Consider the following 27,012-nt stretch of genomic DNA (forward strand, 5'->3'; position numbering starts at 1 on the left):
CGATTTGATCGGCACAAGGCATGCAAGCTCCACCCCCCAGTCATTCTTAGACTTCTTATTGGGTGAGCAACACAGCCAAGCAACACAGTTGGAGCCTCCCCCCTCCCTGGCAGGGAGGGAGGGAGAGGAGCTTCTTCCTTTGAAACCCAGGAAATTTAAGGGACATCATCAATCCGGGACAGAAGCGGGACACGGCGCTGGGATAAGGGACTTTCCCACCAAATAAGGGACGGTTGACAGCTATGCAGAGAGAGTATGCATGGGTGCTGCTCTACATTGAAATAGGTAAAAGTGGCGCTGTGGTCTTGCTGATTGGAAGGTTGGCAGTTATCGAATGGAGCATGAGAGAACGGGCCCGCTATTCTGCCTAAAAAAAAAAAATAATCTGTTAGGATCTTACGCCATGCCAGCTCCAGGATTTCCCTGACAGATTTTTTATTAGGTGGGTTAGTGGGTGTGAGGACACCTGCAACTGGTATATGGAAGCCCTCGCTACATCCTTTTTACCAGATATTCTGTGGCCTCTCTATCAGGATACAAGCAAAGAAGGGGGAGTGTGGCTGGTAGGGAGACAGGCATAGGGGCTAGGGAATACAATGGATTATTTTCCAGCTGTACTTTTTGCAGCTTGCTCACCAACAGAACCATTGTTGGTTCCGGCATCCTTCCTGGAGCTGCCAGACTTGTAATTTCTGGAGTTCCAAAAGAAAGGTTTGGCCCAAAAGCACCTCACAAAGGAGTGGGAGCCGGAATAACGCTCGCACTCGCGAGAGTAGCGGCGTTTCTCCCTGTTACTGGCTCCATTGTTACAGGCTCCCAGCAAACCCCGCGGGCCATCTTTTGGGTGGGCTTTTGCATTTTTGTGGGGTCAGCCTTCTTCTCCAACTGGGGGGTGACCCATAACATCAGGCTCTTTCACATCCCACCTGGAGGTGGATATTTCCGTAGCCTTTTCCCTAAATGCCTCATCATATTCTTCACCAGCCATTGCCTTGCAGTTAGGATATTACATTGGTAATTAAATGAATGCCAGCCCTGGTCAAGGTAGGCTGCAGTAACTACCCCAACATAGACTGAAACCACCGCTCACCGAGGAGGTATGTTAAACATCCATTCTGACCATATATACAAGCCACTAATTATATAGAAAAGCAGGAGTCATAGAGTTGGAGAGGAGCTTATAGGCCACATTCCAAACTCCTGCATGGTGCATGAAATTTAGAGCTAAAACATTCCCTAATGTCTACTGGAAAACCTCCACCAATTCAAGGTAATAATTGGTTCAGTGGTGAACTATAGGCACTGTCAAAAAGTGTCTTCTAATGTTCAACCAAAATATTATGCAGCGAACAGCTCAGCCGGCCTGTATTTATAGTCAGCCGGCTGTCAAAATTGTAACCACAACAGCTCAGAGTTCCCGCCTAAAATAACGGACGCGGACCTGAGTGAAAACTATCTACAGACCTGAGTGAAAACTATATACAGTATCCCCCTGTTGGCCCAGGGTGAAACTACGCTACATAACAATGCCCTTATAAAGCTGTTTGCCACCAAAACCTGTATTGCTTTTTGACTGTCAACAGTCTACCACCGGGTTTCCCAAACAGGTCTCCAGCTGTTTTTGGACTACAATTCCCATCTTCCCTGACCACTGGTCCTGTTAGCTCAGGATGATGGGAGTTGTAGTTCAGAGACAACTGGAGACCCAAGTTTGGGAAACCCTGGTCTACCCACTTGGAATTTGAACTCACAAATTTGTTCCCTTTTCTCTGCATTTGAGTATTTTTTACTACTATTATCCCCCCCCCCCCCGGTGAAGTGATTCTATTGCATATAAAGCAATATAGGCAAAGGAGACCTAGATAGTTTTTCTTCAGTGATAAGTGTTACCTGTGCAGCCTCATTATTACTTTCAGCAAATCAGCCAGCCCTGTGATACTCACCTTTCTTAGGCATATAGTTTTCCAAATTCTCAACATATCCCTTGATCAGCTTAGTGATATGTTGAAAAATAAAGGATATAGCACATGGTGGGCTCTGCGTGTTGGGAGGTGAGGGGGAAGCATCCTATTCTCTGTGTCTATCCACGGGTTCCTTCTAGATCCCTCGCAGTTCATTAGGAGGTTGCTCAATTTATTAGAAACCAATCATGCATTCATACATTCTTCCATCTGAAGTGCACTTTTAAATGTTAGACTATACACTAATCAAGTTGAACATGATAATGAGAGCACGTTCACATTGTTAAGGTAAATGATCCAATGCACTCATAGTGAAGACTTATTTGAACTACAATTGGAGCTTTTCATTGCAATATTGAACATTCTGGGGAACTTGGAGTGCGTTGTTTGGTGGCTGACTTGCAAATGTCTGATTATCATTATCTTGCTGGCGGTGGGTTAGCCATTTCACTCCTGCTTTCAGTTGCTTTTCTAGGAGTCATTAGAATTTTATGGCAAATTGGGAACCGGATTCTAGATGTTATGAATATTAATGCTCTTCCTTTTCTTACAAAGGCAGACACAAATATTTATTTATTTACGGCACAATCCTATCGATCGTTGCTTAGAGCTAAATCCTATTTTCAGTGGGGCTTGCTCTTGGGAAAGTGGGTATGGTGTCACAGGCTTGTTTCTTTATTTCTATTGATTAATAATCTGCTTCACTGTATAGAGCAAAGGTAGATTGTTTACATTTTTACATCTTCATATTTAAAGCAACAAGAACAAGATGCCTTCTTAAGAGGGAAGGGGTAAATACACCTGCTTTGCCAACTCCTAGGGGCCAAGGCTGCCCCCCCCAAAGTGGATGGAAATTGCCATTCTAGTGGACCACGTTATGTGATTGATTAGGTGGGGTTGGGAATACCTGCCCCTCCCCCAATATTTTATTCAAGTTGGCAACCCTGTGGCAGACAACTGCCATTTTAGGCCCTCAAAATTCAGTGCCCAATCTGATGTGGTCTTGGGCATTGTATTTGGGGGGATTTAAGATGTCGTTCACATGCTATCAATGGCCTGGAGCCGAAAAAGAGCTCATCTCATATTTTAAAGCCCTACCCACTGCCAGGTGTCTCAGGATTGGTCAGGCATAGATAGAGTGTGCGCAGGTGAGTTGAGGGTGTTGGCTGTTGTAGTGCCAAGCCAAAGAGACGTGAAGCAGGGCCTCCATCCAACTCTGCCGCTGTTAGCCCCAGTCACTTACACACACGGCAGGTCGCAAATTAAAATAATAGTCACGTTCCGCCTCAGTTCAAGAACGATTGGCAGTGGATGGTGCCATCTTATGCACTGGCCAGTATGACATTGACATCATTGCATTTGGGGTGGTGTGGGGTTCAAGATTGTGACCAGTTGTTGCTGACTCCCTCAAGCTTGGGTTCTGAAGTCTCTATCCTACCACGTCAAGGGTATTGCAATCTGAGCTTGTAGTTCTGGATTTATGGGTGGCAAGAGCTTTGAAGAACCCAGCGGCAGTTGCAGCCAGTGGCGTAGCGTGGGTTGTCAGCACCCGGGGCAAGGCAAGTAATTTGCGCCCCCTAAGCTGTGGATTTGTGCCTCCTAACCCTAACCCCCAGATGTTGTGCCCGGTGTGGCCGGGCCCCCCTGCACCCCCCACGCTACGCCACTGGTTGCAGCCTGCATGGTGCACTTAATGCCTAGTTTTTGCTGAGCAAAAGGCCGATGAAGAGACACAAGGAAGGGAAAGACCTTGTGGACTGCTGCCAGGGAAGTTTCAGTTTGAACAATGGAGGTGCAGCAATATCAATAGATCTTTTAAATGTACTGCTCCACTTGCTTTTTCTTAGCCTTCCCCCCCACCTTGGAGTTAGCTGCCTTTCGAATTTGGATTGCTAGACTTTTACTGCTTGGTTGGGGGGAAACGCAGCGCTGTGGGGCGTACTTAGAGCAACATCAGTCACTTGGTGCTACGTCGTGTCTTCTCCTCCTATGGAGCATTAAGTGGAGGAAGGAAAAGAGCCAGGGAGCATTAGATGAAAGAGGGACCATCTTAGTCCAAGGAGAGAAGACAGGAAGTGTGTAGAAGACTCACTTCAGCCCCACAGTTGTAGTGTGGGCAAATGGATGGAAGGCATTTTGAGGCTGGGGAAAATAAGGGAGAAATAAGATGGGCTTTCATGGTGTCTCTTCTCTTCTCCCAGATCTACACACCCTGTACACAAACACACAAACTCTCTGTTTTTGTTTCTCTCCATTTCTCACTTTTCCAATCTTCAGTTCTTCGCCTTTCCACCTCAGTTTGGAATTTCTTAAAAAATGCCCTCCTGAAAACGTACCAGCATTTCAGTGTGAATTTTTCCTAATATACCAATTTTTGTATACAATTTCTGCCTGATAGCATGCATTTTCGTGTTATTTTTGCTAATAAAATGAGGGCCGATAAGCTGATAAAGGTAAAGGTACCCCTGCCTGTACGGGCCAGTCGTGTCCAACTCTGGGGTTGCGTGCTCATCTCGCTCTAGAGGCCGTGAGCCGGCGCCGTCCGTGGACACTTCTGGGTCACGTGGCCAGCATGACGAAGCTGCAGCTGGCAAGCCAGCACCAGCGCAGCACACGGAAATGCCATTTACCTTCCCTCTATAAAGCGGTCCCTATTTATCTACTTGCACTTAAGAGTGCTTTCGAACTGCTAGGTGGGCAGGAGCTGGGACCGAACGACGGGAGCTTACCCCACTGCGGGGATTCGAACTGCCGACCATGCAATCGGCAAGTCCTAGGCACTGAGATTTTACCCACAGCGCCACCCGTGTGATACTGAATCCCAAAAAGACAGGAGTCTTTTGTGTCCTAAGTTCTGATATCTGGGAGCTGGGGAGGTGGCCTGCCCTGGATGGGGTTGCACTCCCTTAGCAGAAAAGGCTGACAGTTTGGAGGGTGCTCTGTCGCTGGAAGCTCAGGTGGGTCTATGGCTAGGAATGCCTTTTTTTCAGTTCTGGCTTTTTGGTTCAGCCACAGACCCTTTTTGGACAGAGATGACTTGGCCACTGTACTCCATGCTCTGGTACATTCCTGATTGGATTACTGCAATGCACTCTATGTGGGACTGCCCTTGAAGATGACTCAGGCCAAAATGCAGCAGCCAGATTACTGGCCTGGGTTCTGTTTCAATCTCATAGGTAAAGGTAAAGGGACCCCTAACCATTAGGTCCAGTCGTGGCCAACTCTGGAGTTGAGACGCCCATCTCGCTTTATTGGCCGAGGGAGCGGCCATACAGTTTCCAGGTCACGTAGCCAGCATGACTAAGCCGCTTCTGGCAAACCAGAGCAGCACACAGAAATGCCATTTACCTTCCTGCCGGAGCGGTACCTATTTATCTACTTGCACTTTGACATGCTTTCGAACTGCTATGTTGGCAGGAGCAGGGACCGAGCAACGGGAGCTCACCCCGTCGTGGGGATTTGAACCGCCGACCTTCTGATCGGCAAGTCCTAGGCTCTGTGGTTTAACCCACAGTGCCACCCACGTCCCTTCAGTCTCATACAACTCCCCTGTTAATGGAAGCTGCATTGGCTGCCCCCTCAAGGTCCTAGCTCTGGTGGAGAACTGACTCATAATTGAAGTCAAACTCAGATCTGATACATTTGCAATGGTTTGGTTTCCTTCGCTTAATTTAGGGGGGACATACATCCAGAAATTCCCAAATAATATGGGGATTATTACTATTTTTCCAACAACTTTTGTGTCCGAATTTTCACTTGAAATATGGCAACCCTACAGCAGCTCCTCTTCCAGTGTTTTAAAGCTATCTGCTCCATATGCTGGTTTTTGAAGAGACTCCTTGGAATAGCATGCTTAGTATTTGTTAATCTACCCACTGTCTCTGTAACCTCCTTTATGCACTTAATTCCGCAAAAAAATGAGAAATCTATGTTTCTTATTTGTTATTGTTGACTTTTTATTATACGCTTCTGAAAACCCATAGGTACACACACACAAAGAGCAACTGAGAGAACCAACATAAATGGAGAAATCGTTTCATCCCTACTCTCAGCCAGTAGGAACATTTAGTTCCATCTTTTTTGGTTCAATGCTTTTAAATAGGCCTTGAGAACTAATTTGTTTAGATCTGCTTTTAGCCGAGATATTGGACTGTTTTATAAATATTATTTAATTGCTTAAACTGCTTCTTATTTCCTTTTAATTGGTTTAACATTGATTCTATGAGTCCTGCGCTATAATCCACAACATTTTTTAACTGCCATTTTGTTTGTTACTGTAGTGAGATGGGTTCTAAGTCCCCTGCCCTCCGTTTTCATTTATATATGTAAACCACCTCGTAACTCTTTTGCCCTAAAAGCGGCATAGAAATAACTAGAAATAAACCGAATAATAAGTAATTGAAATGAGTTGCGACCCTATCCGAAGACTACACTCGTGTCACAACAAAATAGTTCGCTCCTAAGTCGAGCTTGTGCCTGAGTGTTTCCAAGCTCTAACCTTAATCAAACCGCACAACATTTCTGTGATACAATTAAATAATAATATGTCCATTTTCCAGTTGGCTAAACTAAGCACAGATAAGTTAATTAACTTACCCAAGAGACTACACAATATCAATTAATCACTAAAGTAGAAACTGCATCCGGAATCACAATTAATTATAGCCTTGCTCTGATTGTTATTAGACTTTCTTCACTATAGTGCAAGCGTTTCTCTTCGCAACACCAGAATGAGTGTATTCACATGTCTTGCACACCAAAGACAGCCGCTGAAAAACTCTTGAAGCTTAGCGATTGATACAATATGCAGTAGGCATATTTCACTTCAAGAATCCACATTTTTCTATCTGCCTCCTCGGGTTCTTTGTGGGCTTGTAAAAATGACAATCCATTATGGACCTATACTTTATTTTTCATTTGGAACCTTGTAGAGAGAGCGATCTTCCTCCCACCCTCTCACCACCTCACCAGATTCTCACATTATCTCCTATACAAGCTGACTTCATACTTCATTTCTGCCATTGATATGCCTATTTTCTGCAGTGTGAATGAACTGCCTGGGGTGATAAATATAAAAGTATATCTGCAATTACATTTTCAAAAGAAATTGGGCCTTTTTTGTGAATAAAATTATTGCTGCCATATTTACTCAGTTTCCCGATTTTAATTCTGGTATCCTTGGGTAGAATTTTCGGTCCAACTTATTGGCAAAAGCAATTCAACATCATTTCTCTTCATTTATGTCCATGTTATATTATTTCAGCATAATCATATGGTAGCGCTATGACTTATGTTTATAGCATGTCATTTATATTTGAAAATGTGAATATAGACATTGCAATAATTCTCATATTACATTTCACTGTATTTTAAGTGACAGCAAAATGCAGTATTCCACCACATTGAGTTACAAATGCTATATAATGTAATCTTGCTAAAACAGCTATTTAGCTTCTGATCTTTGCAGTGTCAAAAATCATTCATTGTTATTACAAAATTAAGATTATGACAAGTATAAAGTCTGAGTAACTGTTATATATTTCCACTTGTTTAATCTTAATGTATAAATTCACTTTTCTGTCACCTAAATTGAAGTATAAAAACAATTACATTGATTTACATTGCGAAAGAGCACTCTTAACTGCATAACATATATCTCTCCCCCTTGTCTCTAAAATGCATATACCTCTTTGACTTGTCTGAGGGAACAGACAGTCTTGATTCATACATCCGAGACCATTCGCTTGAGATATTTTGTGGATTTGCTTTTGGAGAAGGGTCAGCCAATTATGCTTGTGGGAAATGCTGGAGTTGGAAAAACCATTCTCATGTCGGACAAGTTTAGCAAGCTCTCAGAAGATTATATGGTGGCTAAAGTCCCCTTCAATTATTACACAACATCTGCTATGCTTCAGCGTATGTAACTACCATCATTTTACCTCCTCCTTTAGTATTCTGTCTTTACAGCAGCACAACTTCAAAATTGAAAAACCATGCCATTTCACCGCAGGCCTGGGAATTAAGTAGTAGTAGTAATAATAATAATAATAATTTATTGTTTATACCCTGCCCATCTGGCTGGGTTTCCCCAGCAACTCTGGGTGGCTCCCAAGAGAATATAAAAATGTGATAAAACATCACACATTAAAAACTTCCCTAAACAGGGTTGCCTTCAGATGTCTTCTAAAAGTCAGATAGTTGTTTATTTCCTTGACTTCTGAAGGGAGGGTGTTCCACAGGGCGGGCACCACTACCGAGAAGGCCCTCTGCCTGGTTCCCTGTAACCTCACATCTCGCAATGAGGGAACCGCCAGAAGGCCCTCGGAGCTGGACCTTAGTGTCCGGGCTGAATGATGGGGACGCTCCTTGAGGTATACTGGGCCAAGGCCATTTAGGGTTTTAAAGGTCAGCACCAACACTTCAAACTGTGCTCAGAATCGTACTGGGAGCCAATGTAGGTCTTTCAGGAGTGGTGTTATGTGGTCTTGGCGGTACTAAGATTACAGCACACCATTTGTCAGAAAAAGAAAAAAAATAAACAAATCCTTCCAGTAGCACCTTAAAGACCAACTAAGTTAGTTCTTGGTATGAGCTTTCGTGTGCATGCACACTTCTTCAGATACCAATGCACACGAAAGCTCATACCAAGAACTAACTTAGTTGGTCTTTAAGGTGCTACTGGAAGGAATTTTTTTATTTTGACTATGGCAGACCAACACGGCTACCTATCTGTAACTGAAATCCTGGAGGATCAGTCATGGATCCCCTGTGTGGTTTAGTGCTTCCAGTTCCAGGTCTTATGTATGTATTTATTTTGACCTAGATGCATCAACACGGTCTATTTCGTGCGTGTAGTATCTGCCTTCTGTTGTTTTACTACAACCCCCATCACCTCTTGTCTTTGGCTATGCTGGTTGAGGCTGATGGGAGTTGGGAAAACACCACTCTCTGAAAGGAGAGACTGTTTTAGGGTAGCATGACTGGTTCGGCTGAACTGGGCATCAGCGCCACAGGCGGTGCTATAACAATCGTGAGCTCAAGAGGCAGGGGGAGCCACTGAAATTTGAGTCGCACCGAGTCTACCACTGCTGGAAGGCACTACACTGGCTACTCCTAATATAGGCCCTCAGCCACAAAGTCTGTCGTTTCTGACTGGCAGCTCAGAATAAATTTCATTCACGTACTTAAGGGTTTTTAGACCCTCTGAGCCTTCGACATGTGAAAGCGTACATGAATAAGCTCTATATATGACGATAATGATCTGTTTGAGCGCACTAGGTATTTGAACTCTTTGCCTTTTCCTACAGCTGCGCTTCAACTATTGTTCTCATGCAACTTCTGTTCTCTTCGCAGGTGTTCTTGAAAGGTCCTTGGAAAAGAAAGCTGGCAGAAATTATGCTCCTCCAGGCATGAGAAAATTAATTTACTTCATTGATGATCTTAATATGCCTGAGGTGGATGCCTATGGGACTGTCCAGCCTCATACTTTAATTAGACAGCACCTCGACTATAGTCATTGGTAAACTTTTTTTTTAAAAAAAGTTTAAAGTTATACATATATGCATATTTGGAAATATTAAATGATTTCTAGCTTGACTAGTATGACTATGAACTGATGAGTAAAGAAAATAGCATGGCACATATTCATGAGTAGGAACCTTTATTTTGTTTATCTGTTGCTGGGGAAATCTTCAATATTTGCACTGGTAGATGCTCTATATATGGGCAGCCAACCATCAATGGAAGAGCATGACAAAATGACTGCAAAATTTTGAGGATGCAGTTGCTGCTTACCTTAGTAGGTATTGCCAAGAAATACAGCTAGAAAAGGAACGTGGGGGGTGCTGTGGTCTAAACCACAGAGCCTAGGGCTTGTCGATCAGAAGGTCGGCGGTTTGAATCCCCGCAACGGGGTGAGCTTTCGTTGCTCAGTCCATGCTCCTGCCCACCTAGCAGTTCAAAAGCACGTCAAAGTGCAAGTAAATAAATAGGTACCGCTCCAGTGGGAAGGTAGGCAGCATTTCCATGTGCTACTCTGGTTCGCCAGAAGTGAACCTCCGGAACGAATTAAGTACGTAACCAGACGTACCACTGTATTGTCTACCCTGATTAACGTGGGATCTGCAAGGTCTCAGGCAGACACTTTTCTTTCCCATTACCTGTTACCTGGTTTTGACTGGGTGAATGAGTTCACAGTAACCCTGAACCACACATCCATGCCTGCTTCAGCCCCTTTCTAAGCGCAGAACTGCATCTGCTGCACTTGTCGAAATTGGTTACGGCATCTCAATAGCCTTGTTAAAGGGATGCCAACATTGGAAATGCTCGCCTCTGCACAGGAGATACTTGAACACTACTGTCATAATTTGATGAGAGAAGGCCAAATTTAGGTCCTGTCAGTCTTCAGAGTTGCTTAAGAGACTGAGAATTATAGGAATCTTGTGTTAAGAGAGCAGGGACAAAAGAAAGGTTTTCAGATCTTTTAACAGAGGGCTACATAATCAGACTTTCTTCCAGCAGCCTTCAGTGTGAAGATCTGTCAATAGGGATCTCAAACTGTGAATATACAATTGAGTTTTATTATCTCTTTGTTATTTTGTAACTACATAGGTATGACAGACAGAAACTGATTTTGAAAGAAATTCACAATTGTCAGTATGTCACGTGCATGAATCCCACGGCTGGAAGTTTTTCAGTAAATCAGCGTCTTCAGGTAGGTTGCCATAAGTGCCAAATGTTAGCTGCCTATTCCTCCCTCTTCTTCCCCAGAATAATATTAAAGTGATTTTAATTTCAGCAAAAGAGAAAATCATTAACTTTATTGTGTGCACTGGTGTTTACACCTCTGGAGATAGAGTTTTTGGGGGTTTATGTGTGTTAAAAATACTCAAGCACGGCTTTTTCTCTGCTTTCTCGTAATAATACTAATAAATAATGATACGTGAATCGTTGGACTAGATACAGAGCTAAATAACATGATCAGGGATGAGCACAACTAGGTCCATTCACACATAAGCACTCACTGGAAATAGCTTCCTAATCTGCAAAAGTATCCTCTGAATGTGAATGGATGCCTGACTTGAATAAGCCAGGTGAAGTATTTTGTGATGAAGTGAAAACCAGCACGAATGAAACAAAATTAAAAGCACAGGAGGGTCACTAGGTGAAATATACTTGGAGTCGAGAGTGGATTTCATGCTCTTTATTCAGCTCATGGTAGTAAGGAATGAAAGTTCCCCCAAAATACCTGCTTTATATACATTATTTACACAATGGGTCGCACGTGATTGGCTAATTCCTGGATTCTCCTGTAGGCCAATCAGGTTGCAGATTCACTTCCACCTGGAGCTGGGTGGCTCCTGCGGACCAATCATACTGCTGCATTGTTCTAGGACCAATCAGACTGCTGCATTCTGAATCCTATTGTTCTAGGACTAATCAGACTGCTGCATTTTGGATCCTATTGTTCTAGGACCAATCAGACTGCTGCATTTGAATCCTATTCCACTCAGTACATAACACTAGGTGTCAGGGACCGTGATGAGGAGGGCTGCACTGAGGAGGAATGGTGGGAGCCACCCCTTCCCCCTGCTCCTGATCAGGATCCTGAATCTTCCCAGGAGCAGGAGGACAGTATAGATTTGAAACAGTGGTTTGCAGAGGGACATAGTTCAGAAGGCAGAAGCTGGGAAATCTGGATGGGAAACAGTTAGGAGAAGAATCACTGGGAGGGAGAGGGTTAACAGAGTCACTGTCTCTGGAAAGCATTCCTTTCCCCAGCCCAAGGTCAAGAAGAGCAGATAAGGTGGCAGCAAAGAAAGCACAGTGGTTACAAGCTCGGGTTACAAGACGCAGTAATGACGTGTGTGACTAGGGAGTAAGTGGGTGGAACCCTTAATTGTGGGAGCACCTTCATTCCTAGGAAATGGATTCTCTCGCTGTGATCATTAAAGTTTCTAACTGGTTAGAAGACTCTTTTCCTTTGTTCTGCTTATCTACTGCCAAAGTGGAGAGGAAGCCAGTTCCCTGAAGCCTGACACTAGGCAATCGAAGATGGGAGACTGGGTTGGGCTTCATCCTTTTCCATTGGCTTCTTGGAAGCATCTTGTTGAGCACTTTTTGGAAGCAGGATGCTGAACTTTGGGTCTGGTCCAGGAGGGCTCTTCTGATGTGTAGGACTATATATACCGTATTTTTCGCCCTATAGGGCGCACCGGTCCAGAGGGCGCACCTAGTTTTTTTTGGGGGGGGAATAAAGGGGGGAATTATTTTTTCCCCAGGTGTGGGGCTGGGGCGGGGGAAGCCCGAGCTTCCCCCGACCCCAGCTCCCAGAACAGGCTGCTATCCACAAGCCTTGGGAGCCCGGTGGGAACTCCTGCCAGTCTCCCCAGGCTTGCAGATATCTGCCCGAAGCCCAGGGCACTCTCCGCTGCGCTCCCTGGATTTCAGGCTGCAGGCTGCTGTCCGCAAGCCTTGGGAGCCCGGCGGGAACTCCCGCAGGCTCCCAAGGCTTGTGGATAGCTTCCTGAAGCACCTACCACTCTCGCTCTCCAGGCTTCAGCAAAAGCCTGCATTTGCTCCATAGGACGCACACACATTTCCCCTTCATTTTTGGAGGGGGAAAAGTGCATCCTATAGGGCAAAAAATACTGTGTGTGTGTGTGTGTGTGTGTGTGTGTGTTTCCCCACACCCAAAAAAACTTCTCAGCTCCCTTTGAAAGTTGCCTTCAAGATTTCAAATATGCAAATCAAATAGTGGCTGTAATATACTCTCTGGTTTGCTTCTTCCCCGTCTCCCTTTCCCCCCTTCTCTTTCAGAGACATTTCTCTGTGTTTGCTGTCCACTTCCCTGGAGCAGATGCTTTAGCAGCTATCTACGGGAAGATAATGAACATGCATTTCCAGCAAGGGGGATTCTGTTGCAGTATAGTGAAGTCTGTCGGCACACTTGTCCAAGCTGCCATTTCACTGCACCAGAAGATGACGCAGAATTTTCTACCCACGGCCATCCGATTTCATTATATTTTTAATCTAAGAGATTTGACACGCATATTCCAGGTAATGCAGTTCACTCCTTTCTTTGTTTCCAGTTGGTCGGAGTTTTGTGGGGGGGGGTTTTAAAAAAAATTATTAAGTACAAATCAGAAAACATACATATTTACAACAAAAGAAAATACATATAACCAAGGGAAAAAATTAGAGAATACTTTGCCTCTTTTCATATTTACAGTTATTTATACCTCTATAAAATGCTATTCACAATAAAGGAGTGAAATGAAAGATAAGATATCAGAAAAAAGAAAAAAAGAACAAAGAAAAAATAAAGAAGTAAAAGAAAAGGATCATGGGTGAAAATTTTTAAAAGTAGATAAGTATTCACTATACATAGCCGTTTCCCATCTATATTTATATTCAATTGTACAATTTCATCTTGTCCTTATCCACCTTAAAAAGTGTTGTTGTTTTTAAAAAGACTTCCACTGTTTGCCTTGCGCGTTTTTAATAATCCGTTCGTCAAATCCTCTGTTCTTCATATTTTCCCTTTGGATTTCCTTAATGTCTCACTTTGTGTTTTTTATATTACGCACAAGATTATTCTAAACACAACCAGATTTTTATAGTCGAGCCCTGGTTTTGTAAATAATCATTTAAGAACTCCCATTGCTTCATAACCATGATCGGAGTTGTTATATAACCCACATACAGTGGACCACAGCCAGCCTAGGTCGTTTTGCCACTTGGGGCAAAAACCCACTGCTGTTCCCTGCCTCCGCCTCCTTGGACGTGCCCCTCTGCTGCCCGCCCCCCCCCCCCAGCTACTGCTGCCTCTATAAATGCCCCTTGCCCCTTCCTCTGCTGTGTGCATGGTCTGCCCTGCTGCTATGGGGAGGGGTGTGTGGCCACCATTTCAGGTCACACCCACAAAGGAGTAGGCAGCAGTGGGGCACAGAAGTGACGTGGCGCACGTAAGGTGGAGGAGGCACAGCCACATAGGAGGCAGAGGCAGTGAACAGCACACTCCTTGGACCCAGATCGGCCACCCGAGGCGACTGCCTCGCATTGCCTGGTGAGTGAGGCAGCCCTGCAGTAGTTTTACAGGAGGAAATGGCTGGTCTGCGCAGTATAAAGCAGGATCAGTGATGGATCTAAGTTCATAAATAATATTTATTTGCATGGAATTCTAGCCATAGAAAAGTTTTAGTCTGGGGTGGGGGTGGGGGTTGGAAAATAAGGCTATGGACATATCCATAGCTGTTAACTTTCAGATTTGAAAATAAGGGATCAGCAGCCTCACCTGTCCCAGGGACAGTCTACAGGATATCTAACAATCCAGGATAGCAGCAGGAAGCAGCCAGAAACGGTGCTGGAATAAGGGGATTTCCTGCAAAAAAGGGAAGGTTGACAGCTATGGACATATCTGTGGCATAGCATGGGGGGGCACAGGGGCAGTTGGAGCGGGCACAAAATTGGTAGGGGGCACAAAATTTCAGCACCCAGTGCTGCCTCAAGACAGCTGCACACTTCTGTCTCTGGGCTCTGCTGAAAACGGCTTCTCCGTGTGTAACAGGAAGTGAACTCTCCAAACAACAGAACATCTCTTCTTATCTCTGTGGCTGCAATCTCCTGGGTGATGTGGGTGCCATTAGGCAGTTAAATGTGCATGTGTATTCCATCCGTCTGTCTCCCTCCCATTCACCCCTCCATGTGGCCCCTGGTACTGGCAACCCACGATACGCCACTGGTACACATTAACAGCTTAAAAAACAGTGAGGTCATTTCTCCCTCGCTGGGTTTCAAGTCACATTTGCATGCTGTTGTACACACCAAAGGGGAGCAAGAATGTCTCAACCAGCTATGCATCTTCCCCCCTCCCCGCAACCCCCAAGTCCTCATGAAGCTGTCATTTACGCATGGGCAGTGACCGTCTCACATGTATATACCTCAGCTTAACTACAAAGTGGATGTGGTTTAAGTTTTCATTTCGGATTGAAGCCAGTTTGAGGGGAAATACGTGAAACAGTATTACTTCTCAAGAAACGACGGGATAGCTCTGCATCGTGGGTGATGTGTGTACCCATATTTAAAAGCCAGCGGTGGGGGCACATTGGAGCCAGAGGAAATAGGTAATGTACACACAGCCATAGTCTGAGAACGGAATGCTGTAAATAGAGTGAAGCCGTTCTCGAGGCAAAGTATAAAAGCATGATTTTCACTCAAATGTAAATTATAGATAGTAAGGGTGGGAGGAAAAGGAATTGATGTTCACAAGGCAACCATAGTGCCTCATTATAAACAACACGTTGCTTTTAGCTGCAAGCCATTAATTGCCTATCAAATATATGCACATATTGTGAATAGCAAAGCCACACGTTTTTGTGTGTACCAGAGGAGTACATCTTATTGAATGGCATATTTAGGTATTAGTCATAAACTGAGGCTCAAGAAAGATAATGTGCAAATAAACACTTCAAACTGTTTTGTAGGGTATGCTTTTCGCAACCCCGGACTGTGTGCGGTCTCCTATTGACTTGGTCCATTTATGGTTTCATGAATCTTCCCGAGTCTACTCAGATAAACTTATGGAGGAAAATGATATTGAACATTATAACAAAGTGCTTATTGATACAGCCAAAAGGCATTTTGAGGTATGTCTTGAGTGTGACTTTGACCATGAAACATTCCTATCTGAGGCGTGTTTTTCATCTATGGAATAATCATTAATGAAATGTATTGATTGCAGCTAGAAAAGCAGGTTGGACAGATCTAATTGATTCTGCTGAAGATTGTGAATTTCCTCAGTAACCATCTGCTTTAATGGTCATTATTGGAACGAAGACAGAGGAAAATAGCACAATTGTGAGCCTATGTCAGTGTTACATTCAAGAAGATGGCGATCAGGTGTTTTCACCCTAGATTTTTGCAGTTGAGAGTGATCTGTCTGCTGAATATGATTCTGAGTGTATACATTGGAAAGGGAACTGATTGTGTGACACATGCTTGATTGTGTGACACATGAAGGACTCTGTCATGACAGCTTAAAAATGTATAGCATCAACTGACCATTGGTTTTTAGTTGAAGATTTGGGATCCACAACTAGGGCTCACCATGGGCATAACCAGTATACACATGCATGTTTGCGTTAAAAGCGGATCCCGAGTCTGGGACTAAAAACTTGATCGCAGAATACAGATGCCTTGTCACATGCCCACAACGTAAGTTTATAGCCACCCCTTTCACTACATCCCTGTCAATAAGTTGCTGAAACAGTTCTAAAACAGCCCTCAGCAGTTTGTGGGTGTGTGGGTGTGTGGGTGTGTGGGTGTGGGTGTGTGTTTTCTCTTTAAGTATTTGCCCAGGACGATATCTACCCTTACCTCCCCACCCCCATTTTATGTTGTTATTTTAATGTATATCATGCTATGGCCACACGGCTAATGCAATAAAATTAAAAAAAACAACAGCCCTGTTCAGGGAAGTTTTTAATGTGTGACATTTTAATGTATTTTTAATCTTTGTTGGAAGCCGCCCAGAGTGGCTGAGGAGACTCAGCCAGATGGGCGGGGTACAAATAATAAATTATTATTATTAATATTATTATTATTATAATAATTATTATTATTCTATAAAATATATGAGAACTGCTTGAGGCTAAGGTACCATGTTTGCTGTGAAGCTGCCTTGAACTTCTAGGGAGGTGCAATAGAAGTAAGCGTTTCAAGTAAATTGCTGGCACCCGTCTGTCTCGAGAGACAATGGAGGAGTGCACCTTCGAGGGTGAAGTCAAACTGTTGGAAGTTTGCAGCGCTTTGCTGTTGCTGTAGAGACCGATATGGGAGCGACATGTTTTGTTCCAGCCGGGGCAGATGAAGGCGTCGGGTTGTGCTGCTGCAGACACACTATGGCGTTACTCCCCCCCTGTGCTCCTCCCAGAGGTCATTCCTCCTCCGCTCACTGCTATGGATACATGACCTGTCTGCTTGTCTCCAGGCACTGCGGTCATCTGCAAGTGATTCCCACGGAGCAGGGTTGATGTTGCCAGTGGTCATGCAGCTTGAACCTGGACATCTAGCCATTCTCCAGACATGAACAAGTCAACGTAGATGTCATTGAGACAGGATTGTGAACATGTTGGGAATGTGGGCTTGGGAGAGCACATCTTTGTTGGAGACTCTGTACTGCCATGTGGTACTTCAATAACTTAGGGGATGCGCGTGGCGCTGTGGTCTAAACCACTGAGCCTCTTGGGCTTGTCAATCAAAAGGACATCCATTCATATCCCCGCAACAGGGTGAGCTCCCATTGCTCTGTCCCAGCTGCTGCCAACCTAGCAGTTCGAAAGCACACCAGTGCAAGCAGATAAATAGGTACCACTGTGATGGGAAGGTAAACGGCATTTCTGTGTGCTCTTTTTTTCTGTCACAGTGTTCTCTTGCGTCAGAAGCAGTTTAGTCATGCTGGCCACATGACCTGAAAAGCTGTCTGCGGACAAACACCAGCTCCCTTGACCTGAAAGTGAGATGAGCGCCGCAACCCCATAGTCGCCTTTGACTGGACTTAACTGTCCAGGGGTCCTTTACCTTTACCTTTTTTCCTTCAATAACTGTGCTCTGGTGCTCACTTTCAGGTCAATACGAGTCTGGTTTCACATTTTCATACAAAACAGGAAAAGGAAAAGAATGCCAGCTTTAGTTTTCATGTTCTCAGTCTGAGCTGGATTGTGACTTTTTAGTTCTCTGGAATGGAAATTTATCTGCTCTCGGGCAGTGGTATCTGGTGACTCAGACTACAGTCCTGTGTGCATTTACTTTGAAGCAAGTCCTATTGAGCACATGGGGATGTTTCTGAGTAAATGTGCAAAGGCTCTGGCTACGAGTCAAGTATTTTGCCTTGTCTTGCCGGAAGGATTTGAGAGTGGCCGTATCTCTATAGCAGAGCTTTTGCTTTGCCTATGTTGGACCGCCAGCATCTCCTGGAGAAACTGGGAGTGTCCCCAATTCTTGGAACCCTGGAGAGCCACTTCTAGGCTGGGTAGACAATACTGAGCTTAGGAGAACCACTGGTATATGGCAGCTTCCTATGTTCCTAAATTTTAATTCAGCCTCTGTGGCTATAATTTCAGCATCCTCTATTTGATATCAAGTTAAAATTAGGAGAATCAATATAGTGAAAGGGTTAACTTGCAGGATGAACGCTTGTTTGTATCTCTGTGTTGTTGCCACCAGGGTGTTGATGAGCACGTATTTATCTATAAGCCACTAATTTACTGCCACTTTGCCCATGGTGTTGGAGAACCTCGTTACTTTCCAGTATCTGATTGGAAGAAGCTGACCAGAATTTTAACAGAGGCGTTAGAGCACTACAACGAACTGCATGCAGCAATGAACCTTGTTCTCTTTGAGGATGCCATACAACACGTGTAAGTTATTTGAGTCTTGGCGTGTGTGAGAGGTGCAAACAATACACTGGCGTATTTACAAAGTATTTGAAAATGCCCTCCTGGAAAGTTTTAGGAAAGGGTAAAGGGTGCTTGTAAAGTGGCCGGATCTAAGCGAGACTTTTAGCACAGGCTGACTATAGAAATGCATCTGCAATTTTTAAAAAAAGGTCTCAAGGAGCCAGGATCTATTGTAACCCATTGGCTGTTGCTCAGTGTGTGACCAACAGGTACTCGGCTGCTGAAGTCAAATCCACAGTAAAGCTCAGGGGCAGATAGAGACATGACCTGCAAGGATATTTTAAGATTCGGTTGATAGAATATTACATTGCTTTCAAATATTTTACAATTCCAGGTGTGTGTCATGAAAGAAACCCCTGATGCTTTAAAATTATTCTAGAGATCCCTGGGTGAAATGAAAAAACATCAGTTCCCCTTTCTCGGGTCCTATGGCATTTCTGTCTAGCAGCTTGCTCATTTCAGTGAAGATATCAATGTATAATAAGGACTGGGAGGAAATAATTATGAGGTGCATTTCAATGTTCTAAATTTCCCTACTTACATCTTCATTCTGTCACACTCTCATCCTACTCCATATGCTGTTCGTATGGTAGCTTTGAATGGTGGGGTTTTTAAACAGTGGAATCCATAGAAGGTATCATTCATATATATGTATGTGTGTCTACACTGTATTGTATCAGTTTTGAAGACTGGCACTACATTCATCTATATTGTGGCCCAATTTGAGGATGCCTCATCAGTGCGGCAATGATGGAATCGTTTCCCAAAGAGTTTCTGAAAGGCTCTTCCACCAGGATCTGCAACAGAAAGCAAATTAATTTTTCCCTCTTGTTTTGTTTTTTGGTTAATCAAGAAAAACGCACTTAATTACTCTGGCAGGAAGTCATGCATGTAGAGGCTGAACTCAGCCTGAGGCCAGATGTCAGCGAGTCTGAGATAGGATGAGTTCTTGAGAAAGCTTCGGTCCCAGCAGAGATTGATCTAATCAATAAAATAAAAAAACTTATTCTACTCACAGTCCTTGTTTAAGAAACCTCAAACCACATGGCTATTAAACCCAGCACTAACAAAGATTTGTCATCATCTCACCATGCTGCATGCTGATGGTGAAATGGTAAGAAAGAGTTTGTTTGATAAAGGCTTCGATCCAGAGAACCTGGTCTACTTGAGCAGTTGTGTAATGTGTATGGCTAGCTAAAATAGTTGATCTACAACTGCTCAACCAACACTTCCAACAACACCAAGCAAATGGCAATACAGTCAAACTTGGAAGTTTAACAGAATCCGTTCCGGAAGTCCGTTCAACTTCCAAAATGTTCGGAAACCAAAGCGCGGCTTCTTATTGGCTGTAGGAAGCTCCAGAAGCCACGTCAGACGTTCGGGTTCCAAAGAATGTTCGCAAACCGGAACACTCACTTCCATGTTTGCGGCGTTTGGGAGCCAAAGCGTCCGAGTACCAAGGCGTTTGGGATCCAAGGTACGACTGTAGTGGCCAGCATCTTTTGTGTGTTAGAGAGAAGAAAGGCAGTGGTGCTGCTTGTTTTGAGGGAGCCTAAATCATAGAATCATAGCTGTTTCAAAAAGCTTGTCTATAATATAGCTTCCAATTCAGAATCGGGTTCATTCTTCAGCCTCCTTTATTGTTAGTTAGTCGTTTAGTCGTGTCCGACTCTTCGTGACCCCATGGACCAGAGCACACCAGGCACTCCTGTCTTCCACTGCCTCCTGCAGTTTGGTCAAACTCATGCTGGTAGCTTCAAGAACACTGTCCAACCATCTCGTCCTCCGTCGTCCCCTTCTCCTTGTGCCCTCCATCTTTCCCAACATCAGGGTCTTTTCCAGGGAGTCTTCTCTTCTCATGAGGTGGCCAAAGTATTGGATCTGTCCTTCCAGTGAGCACTCAGGGCTGATTTTCTTTAGAATGGATCGGTTTGATCTTCTTGCAGTCCATGAGACTCTCAAGAGTCTCCTCCAGCACCATAATTCAAAAGCATCAATTCTTCGGCAATCAGACTTCTTTATGGTCCAGCTCTCACTTCCATCCATCACTACTGGGAAAACCATAGCTTTAACTATACGGGCCTTTGTTGCTCAGCCTCCTTTAGTTATCAACTTTCATTTAAAAGAAAAAGCAAGTTTCCAGTTCTCGTGATCATAGAATCTTAGAGTTGGAAGAGACCCCTGGGGTCATCTATTCCAGCCCCCTGCAATGCAGGAATCTCAGCTAAAGCATCCATGACAGGTGGTTATCCAACCTCTGCTTAAAAACTTCCATGGAAGCAGAGTCCACAACCTCCCGAGGGAGATTGCTCCACTGTTGAACAACTGTTATTGTCAGAAAGTTTTTCTTGATGAACAAGGTGCCCTCTTAAGGAATCCACCCCATCTACTCTGATCTTCCTCCTTGCCCTTAAAAAACAAAACAAAACAAAACAAAACAAAACACCTGTCAACTTGCCAGCTGCACGGGTTGCTGCACTTAGCAGAAAAACACTCCCGGCAGCCAGCCATAAATTCCTTTCTTTATTTTCTTCAGACAAGATTACATGCCGAATAAACAAAGCGACCCGCCTCTCATGACGCGTTGCTCTAACTACTTTCTCTTTTCCCTCTCCCTCAAGACCAACAGAGCCAATGGCTCAGCCCCTTTCCCCCTGTGATGTGGACCCCCTTCTCTCTGAAGCACCCCTTCCTCCCCAGAATCACTATCCTCTTCTCTGTCTTCTGAGGAGGACTCAGTACTGATTAGTCGGGATCATTCCCTGTATCCTCTAATTCTTTCCTCCCTCGCTGCCTGCAGTTCCCTGACACACCTAGATTGTTATTGATGTGAGTGGGTTATTTTATTTACATTTGCTATTGGTGACAGCAGCCACACACCCTTCCCTCTGTCCCCTTTTGGCTGGGTGGCAGGCAACCTGGATGCAATGGATTGGGGCCATTTTGCCCCACAAGGATCTGCTGTGCTTCTGGGAAGGGGGAAAAATGCATTTTTGCTACACATTTTTATATGCGTTTTACCCTAAAATACAAAATTTTCTATGTATTTTATACTAAAATACACATTTTTTAAATGAGTGGAGAACTGTACTGCAGATTTGGAAATGTTTGAAAAACCAAAAAGAACTGCTTTCTGATCTGTGTGTTTGCAAGGAAGTGAACGTCAGGTGCTTAAAAATTCAGACCAGGTGAAATTCTCAAGCATCCTATGGCCTTAATGACTTGGTAGTGTTGCCACAAGGTTTTCTCATTATGACCCATGTGAATGTGTGCCAGGATCACAGCTCATCATATAGTCTAGAAAACATTTGAAGACACTTCCAAGTGGCAAATGTAGCAGAAGTTTCCAAGATCAGTTTACAGTGCCCTGGGACATAAATGTGTGATCACTGGTCTATTTAACTATTTCTTAAATAGTTGAGCAAACTGTCCCACACTCTGACTACAGCAGTAACAACGGAAACAGTGACTGTATATTAGATGTTAGCAACACCTTTTATTCAGAGTTACTGTTATGTTTTCTTACACAGCACTATCTCAAATGTACCGCCATTCGGTTGTAAACTGTGTTTACAATTTACCTTTGAAGGAGAGGAGTATTACGCAAGCTTTAACTGTTAAGTTCAAAGTTGCAGGAAATTCAAACTTAAATAAGTTCTTAAGTTCAAGTCCCCCTCCCAAGTACATGGTTATTAAAAAGGTTGATCGTAGGGCTATCAACTTTTAAATAATTTAATAGGGAGATTAATTAGTGAACACATTAATAGCAGCTTAGTTATTTCCCCCTATTAATTGATGGAGGGTCATTGAAGGGCAAATTTATTTGCAGACTGCACAGATGCTTAGGTTTTCTTCTCCTTATGCCACATATAGTGATCTTTCTATCCTACAATTTGAAATAAAATCTCTGCAATATTGGAAATTAAGAGAAATGCCCTTCCTTCAGTACCTTGGAGAAAACACCTTTATTGATTTCTAAATATATTTTAGAAATATAACCTCAGTCATTACGGACTAAATAACTTTGGGAGGTTGATAGGATTGTGGCATAATTATGCATGCTTAATTGGAAGTAAAGCCTGGTGTATAATCCTAATTTAGGCTGTAATCTTAATCCCACTCTAGGCTGTAATCCTAATCCTGTTTACCTGGGAGAGAACCCCCATTGAATTCAGTAGGACTTACTTGTGGGTAGAAATGGTTAGGATTGCACTGTTAGTTTACAACCATAAATATATTGGATAGAAAGCTGATTGTCTTTAAAAGATCAATCTTTGCAAATCTGTTCCTGCCCTGTAGCTGCCGCATCAACCGCATTCTTGAAGCTCCCTATGGAAATGCACTTTTGATTGGAGTCGGAGGAAGTGGAAAGCAAAGTCTGTGCCGCTTGGCTGCTTTTCTCAGCTCACTGGAAGTCTTCCAAATCACCCTACGCAAAAGCTACGGGATTCATGATCTCAGGGTAGGTCTCATAGTGCACTTGTAAGATTCTGCATTCAGATACAGTCGCACCTCGGAAGTTGAGCGCCTTGGTTTCCAAACATTTTGGAAGTCGAACGAACTTCCGGAACAGATTCTGTTCTGTTCTACTACCGAGGTACGACTGTATCAAAGAATCATAGAGTTAACTGTATCAAAGAATCATAGAGTTGACTGTATCAAAGAATCATAGAGTTGACTATATCAAAGAATCATAGAGTTGACTGTATCAAAGAATCATAGAGTTGACTGTATCAAAGAATCATAGCGTTGACTGTATCAAAGGATCATAGAGTTGGAAGGGACCCCGCTGCAATACGGTGGTACCTCGGGTTACATACGCTTCAGGTTACAGATGCTTCAGGTTACAGACTCCGTTAACCCAGAAATAGTACCTTGGGTTAAGAACTTTTCTTCAGGATGAGAACAGAAATCATGCTCTGGCGGTGCGGCAGCAGTGGGAGGCCCCATTAGCTAAAGTGGTGCTTCAGGTTAAGAACAGTTTCAGGTTAAGAACGGACCTCCAGAACGAATTAAGTACGTAACCAGAGGTACCACTGTACAGGAATCTCATCTGAAGCATCCATGACAGGTGGCCATCCGACCTCTGCTTAAAAATTTCCAAGGAAGGAGAGTCCACAACCTCCTGAGGGAGACCATTCCCCCAAGATCCTTTTCACTTGTTCTGCTAGTAAGCCATATGCCCCGCCCTCCCCATCTTATATTGGTGCAGCTGGTTATTCCTGCCTAAGTGCAGAACCTTGCATTTGTCCCTGTTGAAATTCATGTTGTACTATTTGGCCCAGTTCTCCAATCTGTTACGTCATTTTGAATTCCGACTGTGACATGTCTTTTGAGTTTCATACATAATCTCCTGGCAATGGTAAAGCCTTGTCAGAGCATACATTCTAGTATTGCATAGAAGTTAAGAGCATGAGATGTGAGCGGGCGAAGCAACCGCAATTCCAACCTTAGATGAACCATGTCGAATTTGCTTGGAGAAGACATTATTGCACCCTTGCAAAAAGGGTGAACTTACTTAATTCACACTATCCAAAACAAAATGTGAACCAAAGCACAGCTTTGGTTGCACTTCTCCAAATTTTGCAGTGCAATTTCCCAGCCAAATACGGTGCACAAAACTGCATATACAAGATCAAAGTGTGCATATAAATGCATATATTAGTAAGTACGGTATATATTTACACACATAATACATTACATTAGGGGAATTGCTTTGTAAAACGAGTGTTTGTTTTTCAAAACTGTATATAAAAATGCTTCTATTCAGAGAAATCTAAACTAAACTGCTTCAAGCCTGCACAACGGAAGTGGATTAAAATTCTCTGGCGCAACAAATCCACTTTCAAAAGGAACAAGGCAGATTGAAAAGTGGGATTGACAAATGATTTAACAGGAAGCCGTGTAAACACACTGCAAGCAAATCAGGATTAATGTGCATTGTAAAGCCATCCATAGACAAATCGGAATGAATGCCCCATAAAAGCAGGGTATAATCTAACTACTGTGTAACGTTTGTGCAAGCAAATCAGGATTAATGCTGAATAAACAGGGGGAGCCCTACCTGGAAATGGTTAGCTACCAGGGCTTGCCTTTGTCGGAGGAGCAGGGAAATAGTGCTAACAATGGACCACAGTGTTTTTGAAACAGCTGGCAATCGATTTATCTTCCTAGGGAGTACATATAGGTGGCATACCTCCACCTTCTCACCCAACTGCATTGATGTAATCTACATCTGTCAGTGCAAGAAACAAAAGCAGGTTTGGAGACTGCAAGAGACAGAAACTGCAGTTGGAGATGGGTGGAGAAAAAGTGAGCAAGCCTGAGCTCTGGAAGACACATTTTGTTTTTGTTTTTTTAATTTTTTTAAAAAATAATATTTATTAGTAGTTTTCAGAATTATAAGAAGAAGAAAAAAACATTAAAAAACAACACTATAATAGACAAAAAAACAAAACAAAAACAAAAACCAATACAAGAATACAACAAAAAGATAAACAGAAAAAAGAAAACAACACAAATCCCAGATTACGTATCTAAAACTTCCATTTGCTTGTTTCATTGACTTCCTCACACCTCCCTTTTTGTATTCTAGTTTAATTAGTTATTTCAGCAAATTCTTTCCATCTTTCTCAATTTTTTCTTTAAAAATTTATCCTAACCTAATTTAATCTAATAATTAACTCAACCAATCCTTTCCATCTTTCCCCATATTCTATTATTCACATTACCGTAATTAATTTAACCTTATCTTACCCTAAAACACCTTAAAGCTTGAATCTTAGTTATCAAATATACATTACTCCTGATATCATTTCTGCTAAAGTCATATAGTTTCATTCCAACATTTTCCCTAATATTCATTCATTTTTAGCCAATTCCCCAAATAGAAAATTTTCTTTATAGATTTTCTTCCAATCTTCATCCAACGTTCCTTCTTCCTGGTCTCGGATCATGTCAGTCCTTACTGTCCATTCCATCTAGTCCATCAACCTGGAAGCCTTATGTCCGAGGCCCTTAAGTCTCTTCCATGTCCCTTCTGCAATTCTTCTTCTTGTTGTTTATACTTGCCCTTTTCCTTGTCTTTTGTTGGTCTCTTTCTTAGTTTCTTTCCTTTCTCAATGAGGGGTAGGCCTCTGGGGGATTCCAAGCCAAAATTGTCTCCATCTCCCTTCATCAAACCCGCCCATTCCCCACAGTCCCACTCCCCACAATCCTCAATATAGTCCAAAAAGTATTTAAAAACATATTCCAAGGTCTCCCCAACGTTGGGAACCTCCTCAACTCCAGACGCCCCCTGGCCCACTCCAACTTCAATCTTCAATGACAACGGCTCATACTCCTGTAGAGCCTCGGGACTCTCCATTTGTATTATTTGGGGTGCAACCGCATCCTCCTCCATTATCTTCTGCACTTGCCCAGTCAGTACAGATTCATGATTTGGTGCCTGGATAATTTCTGTATCAATATTCCCTATTTGCCCACAGTTATTAACTGCAACAGTCAAATCCATTTTCTCATTCATCAAGTCCATCTTCTCATGCATCTGTTCCAGCAGGGCACTTGTCTTGCATAAGGCAAGCACCCATTCTTCTTTCCAACTCATCTTTAGTCAAGGTCAGAAAAGCCTGTTCCCACGGTCTTAATCTCACATCTGTTGAGCCCTCAAATGTACTGCAGCAACAATGTGACAAGCTCCTTCTAGAGGAGGCAATTTCTATTTGTATCCATTTCTTTTAGGCAAGTCCAACAAAGGAAAATTACTTTCGTTTTTCAGATATTTTTCAGATATTTTGTTTCTTTAAGATGCAAAAGGCAACATTGAAATCAGCTTGTTTCTCTTCTTTAGCTATCTGTCAAAATATTCCATTGACAGTCAATGAACCTCTCCAACAATTTCTGTCTCTGACACCCCGTTCCCATGTTAGAGACGGTGGAAACTTATCCTTCTTCACTCCCTCTCCTGCTAGGGTTGAACAAAGTTCCCCCCCTTTTCTTCTGCTTCCAAGGGGGTTTCAGTAATTCTAAATGAAGGAAATTTAGACTTTTTTGACAGCTTTCCAGGCTTTAGCTTACAAAGTTTTTAAAGGTAAAGGTAAAGGTACCCCTGCCCGAACGGGCCAGTCTTGACAGACTCTGGGGTTTGTGCGCCCATCTCACATCTATTGGCCGGGGGCCAGCGCTGTCCGAAGACACTTCCGGGTCACGTGGCCAGCGTGACAACGCTGCTCTGGCGAGCCAGAGCCGCACACGGAACGCCGTTTACCTTCCCGCTGGTAAGCGGTACCTATTTATCTACTTGCCCCCGGGGGTGCTTTCGAACTGCTAGGTGGGCAGGCGCTGGGACCGAGCAGCGGGAGCGCACCCCACCGCGGGGATTCGAACCGCCGACCTTTCGATCGGCAAGCCCTAGGCGCTGAGGCTTTAGCCCACAGCGCCACCCGCGTCCCTTTTACAAAGTTTTTGCTTTAGTCTATATACAAAAAGCGGAAGGCAGACTTCCTGTTTTGAACCTTCCCGCTTCGTTACCAAATTAAGAAATTTCTTGATCCAATTTTCTGTTTCTACTCACGGGTACTTGTTTTAAATCCAAT

At 43.5% G+C, this 27,012-nt stretch overlaps 1 protein-coding gene across 1 annotated transcript in view; it reads left to right on the forward strand.

Annotated features, from left to right (window-relative positions):
* Positions 1-27,012, forward strand: part of LOC309525014 (dynein axonemal heavy chain 11-like) — a 227,395-nt gene that overhangs the window by 93,818 nt on the left and 106,565 nt on the right. The window contains exons 37-43 of the mRNA XM_082210341.1: positions 7,673-7,877; positions 9,315-9,480; positions 10,572-10,674; positions 12,780-13,019; positions 15,446-15,607; positions 18,186-18,379; positions 22,718-22,880. Coding sequence (XP_082066467.1) covers positions 7,673-7,877; positions 9,315-9,480; positions 10,572-10,674; positions 12,780-13,019; positions 15,446-15,607; positions 18,186-18,379; positions 22,718-22,880 — 1,233 coding nt within the window. The remainder of the gene's footprint in view (positions 1-7,672; positions 7,878-9,314; positions 9,481-10,571; positions 10,675-12,779; positions 13,020-15,445; positions 15,608-18,185; positions 18,380-22,717; positions 22,881-27,012) is intronic.

The sequence above is a fragment of the Podarcis vaucheri genome, assembly GCF_965113315.1.
Source record: "Podarcis vaucheri genome assembly, chromosome: 1".
In the NCBI taxonomy this organism is placed as follows: Eukaryota; Metazoa; Chordata; class Lepidosauria; order Squamata; family Lacertidae; genus Podarcis; species Podarcis vaucheri.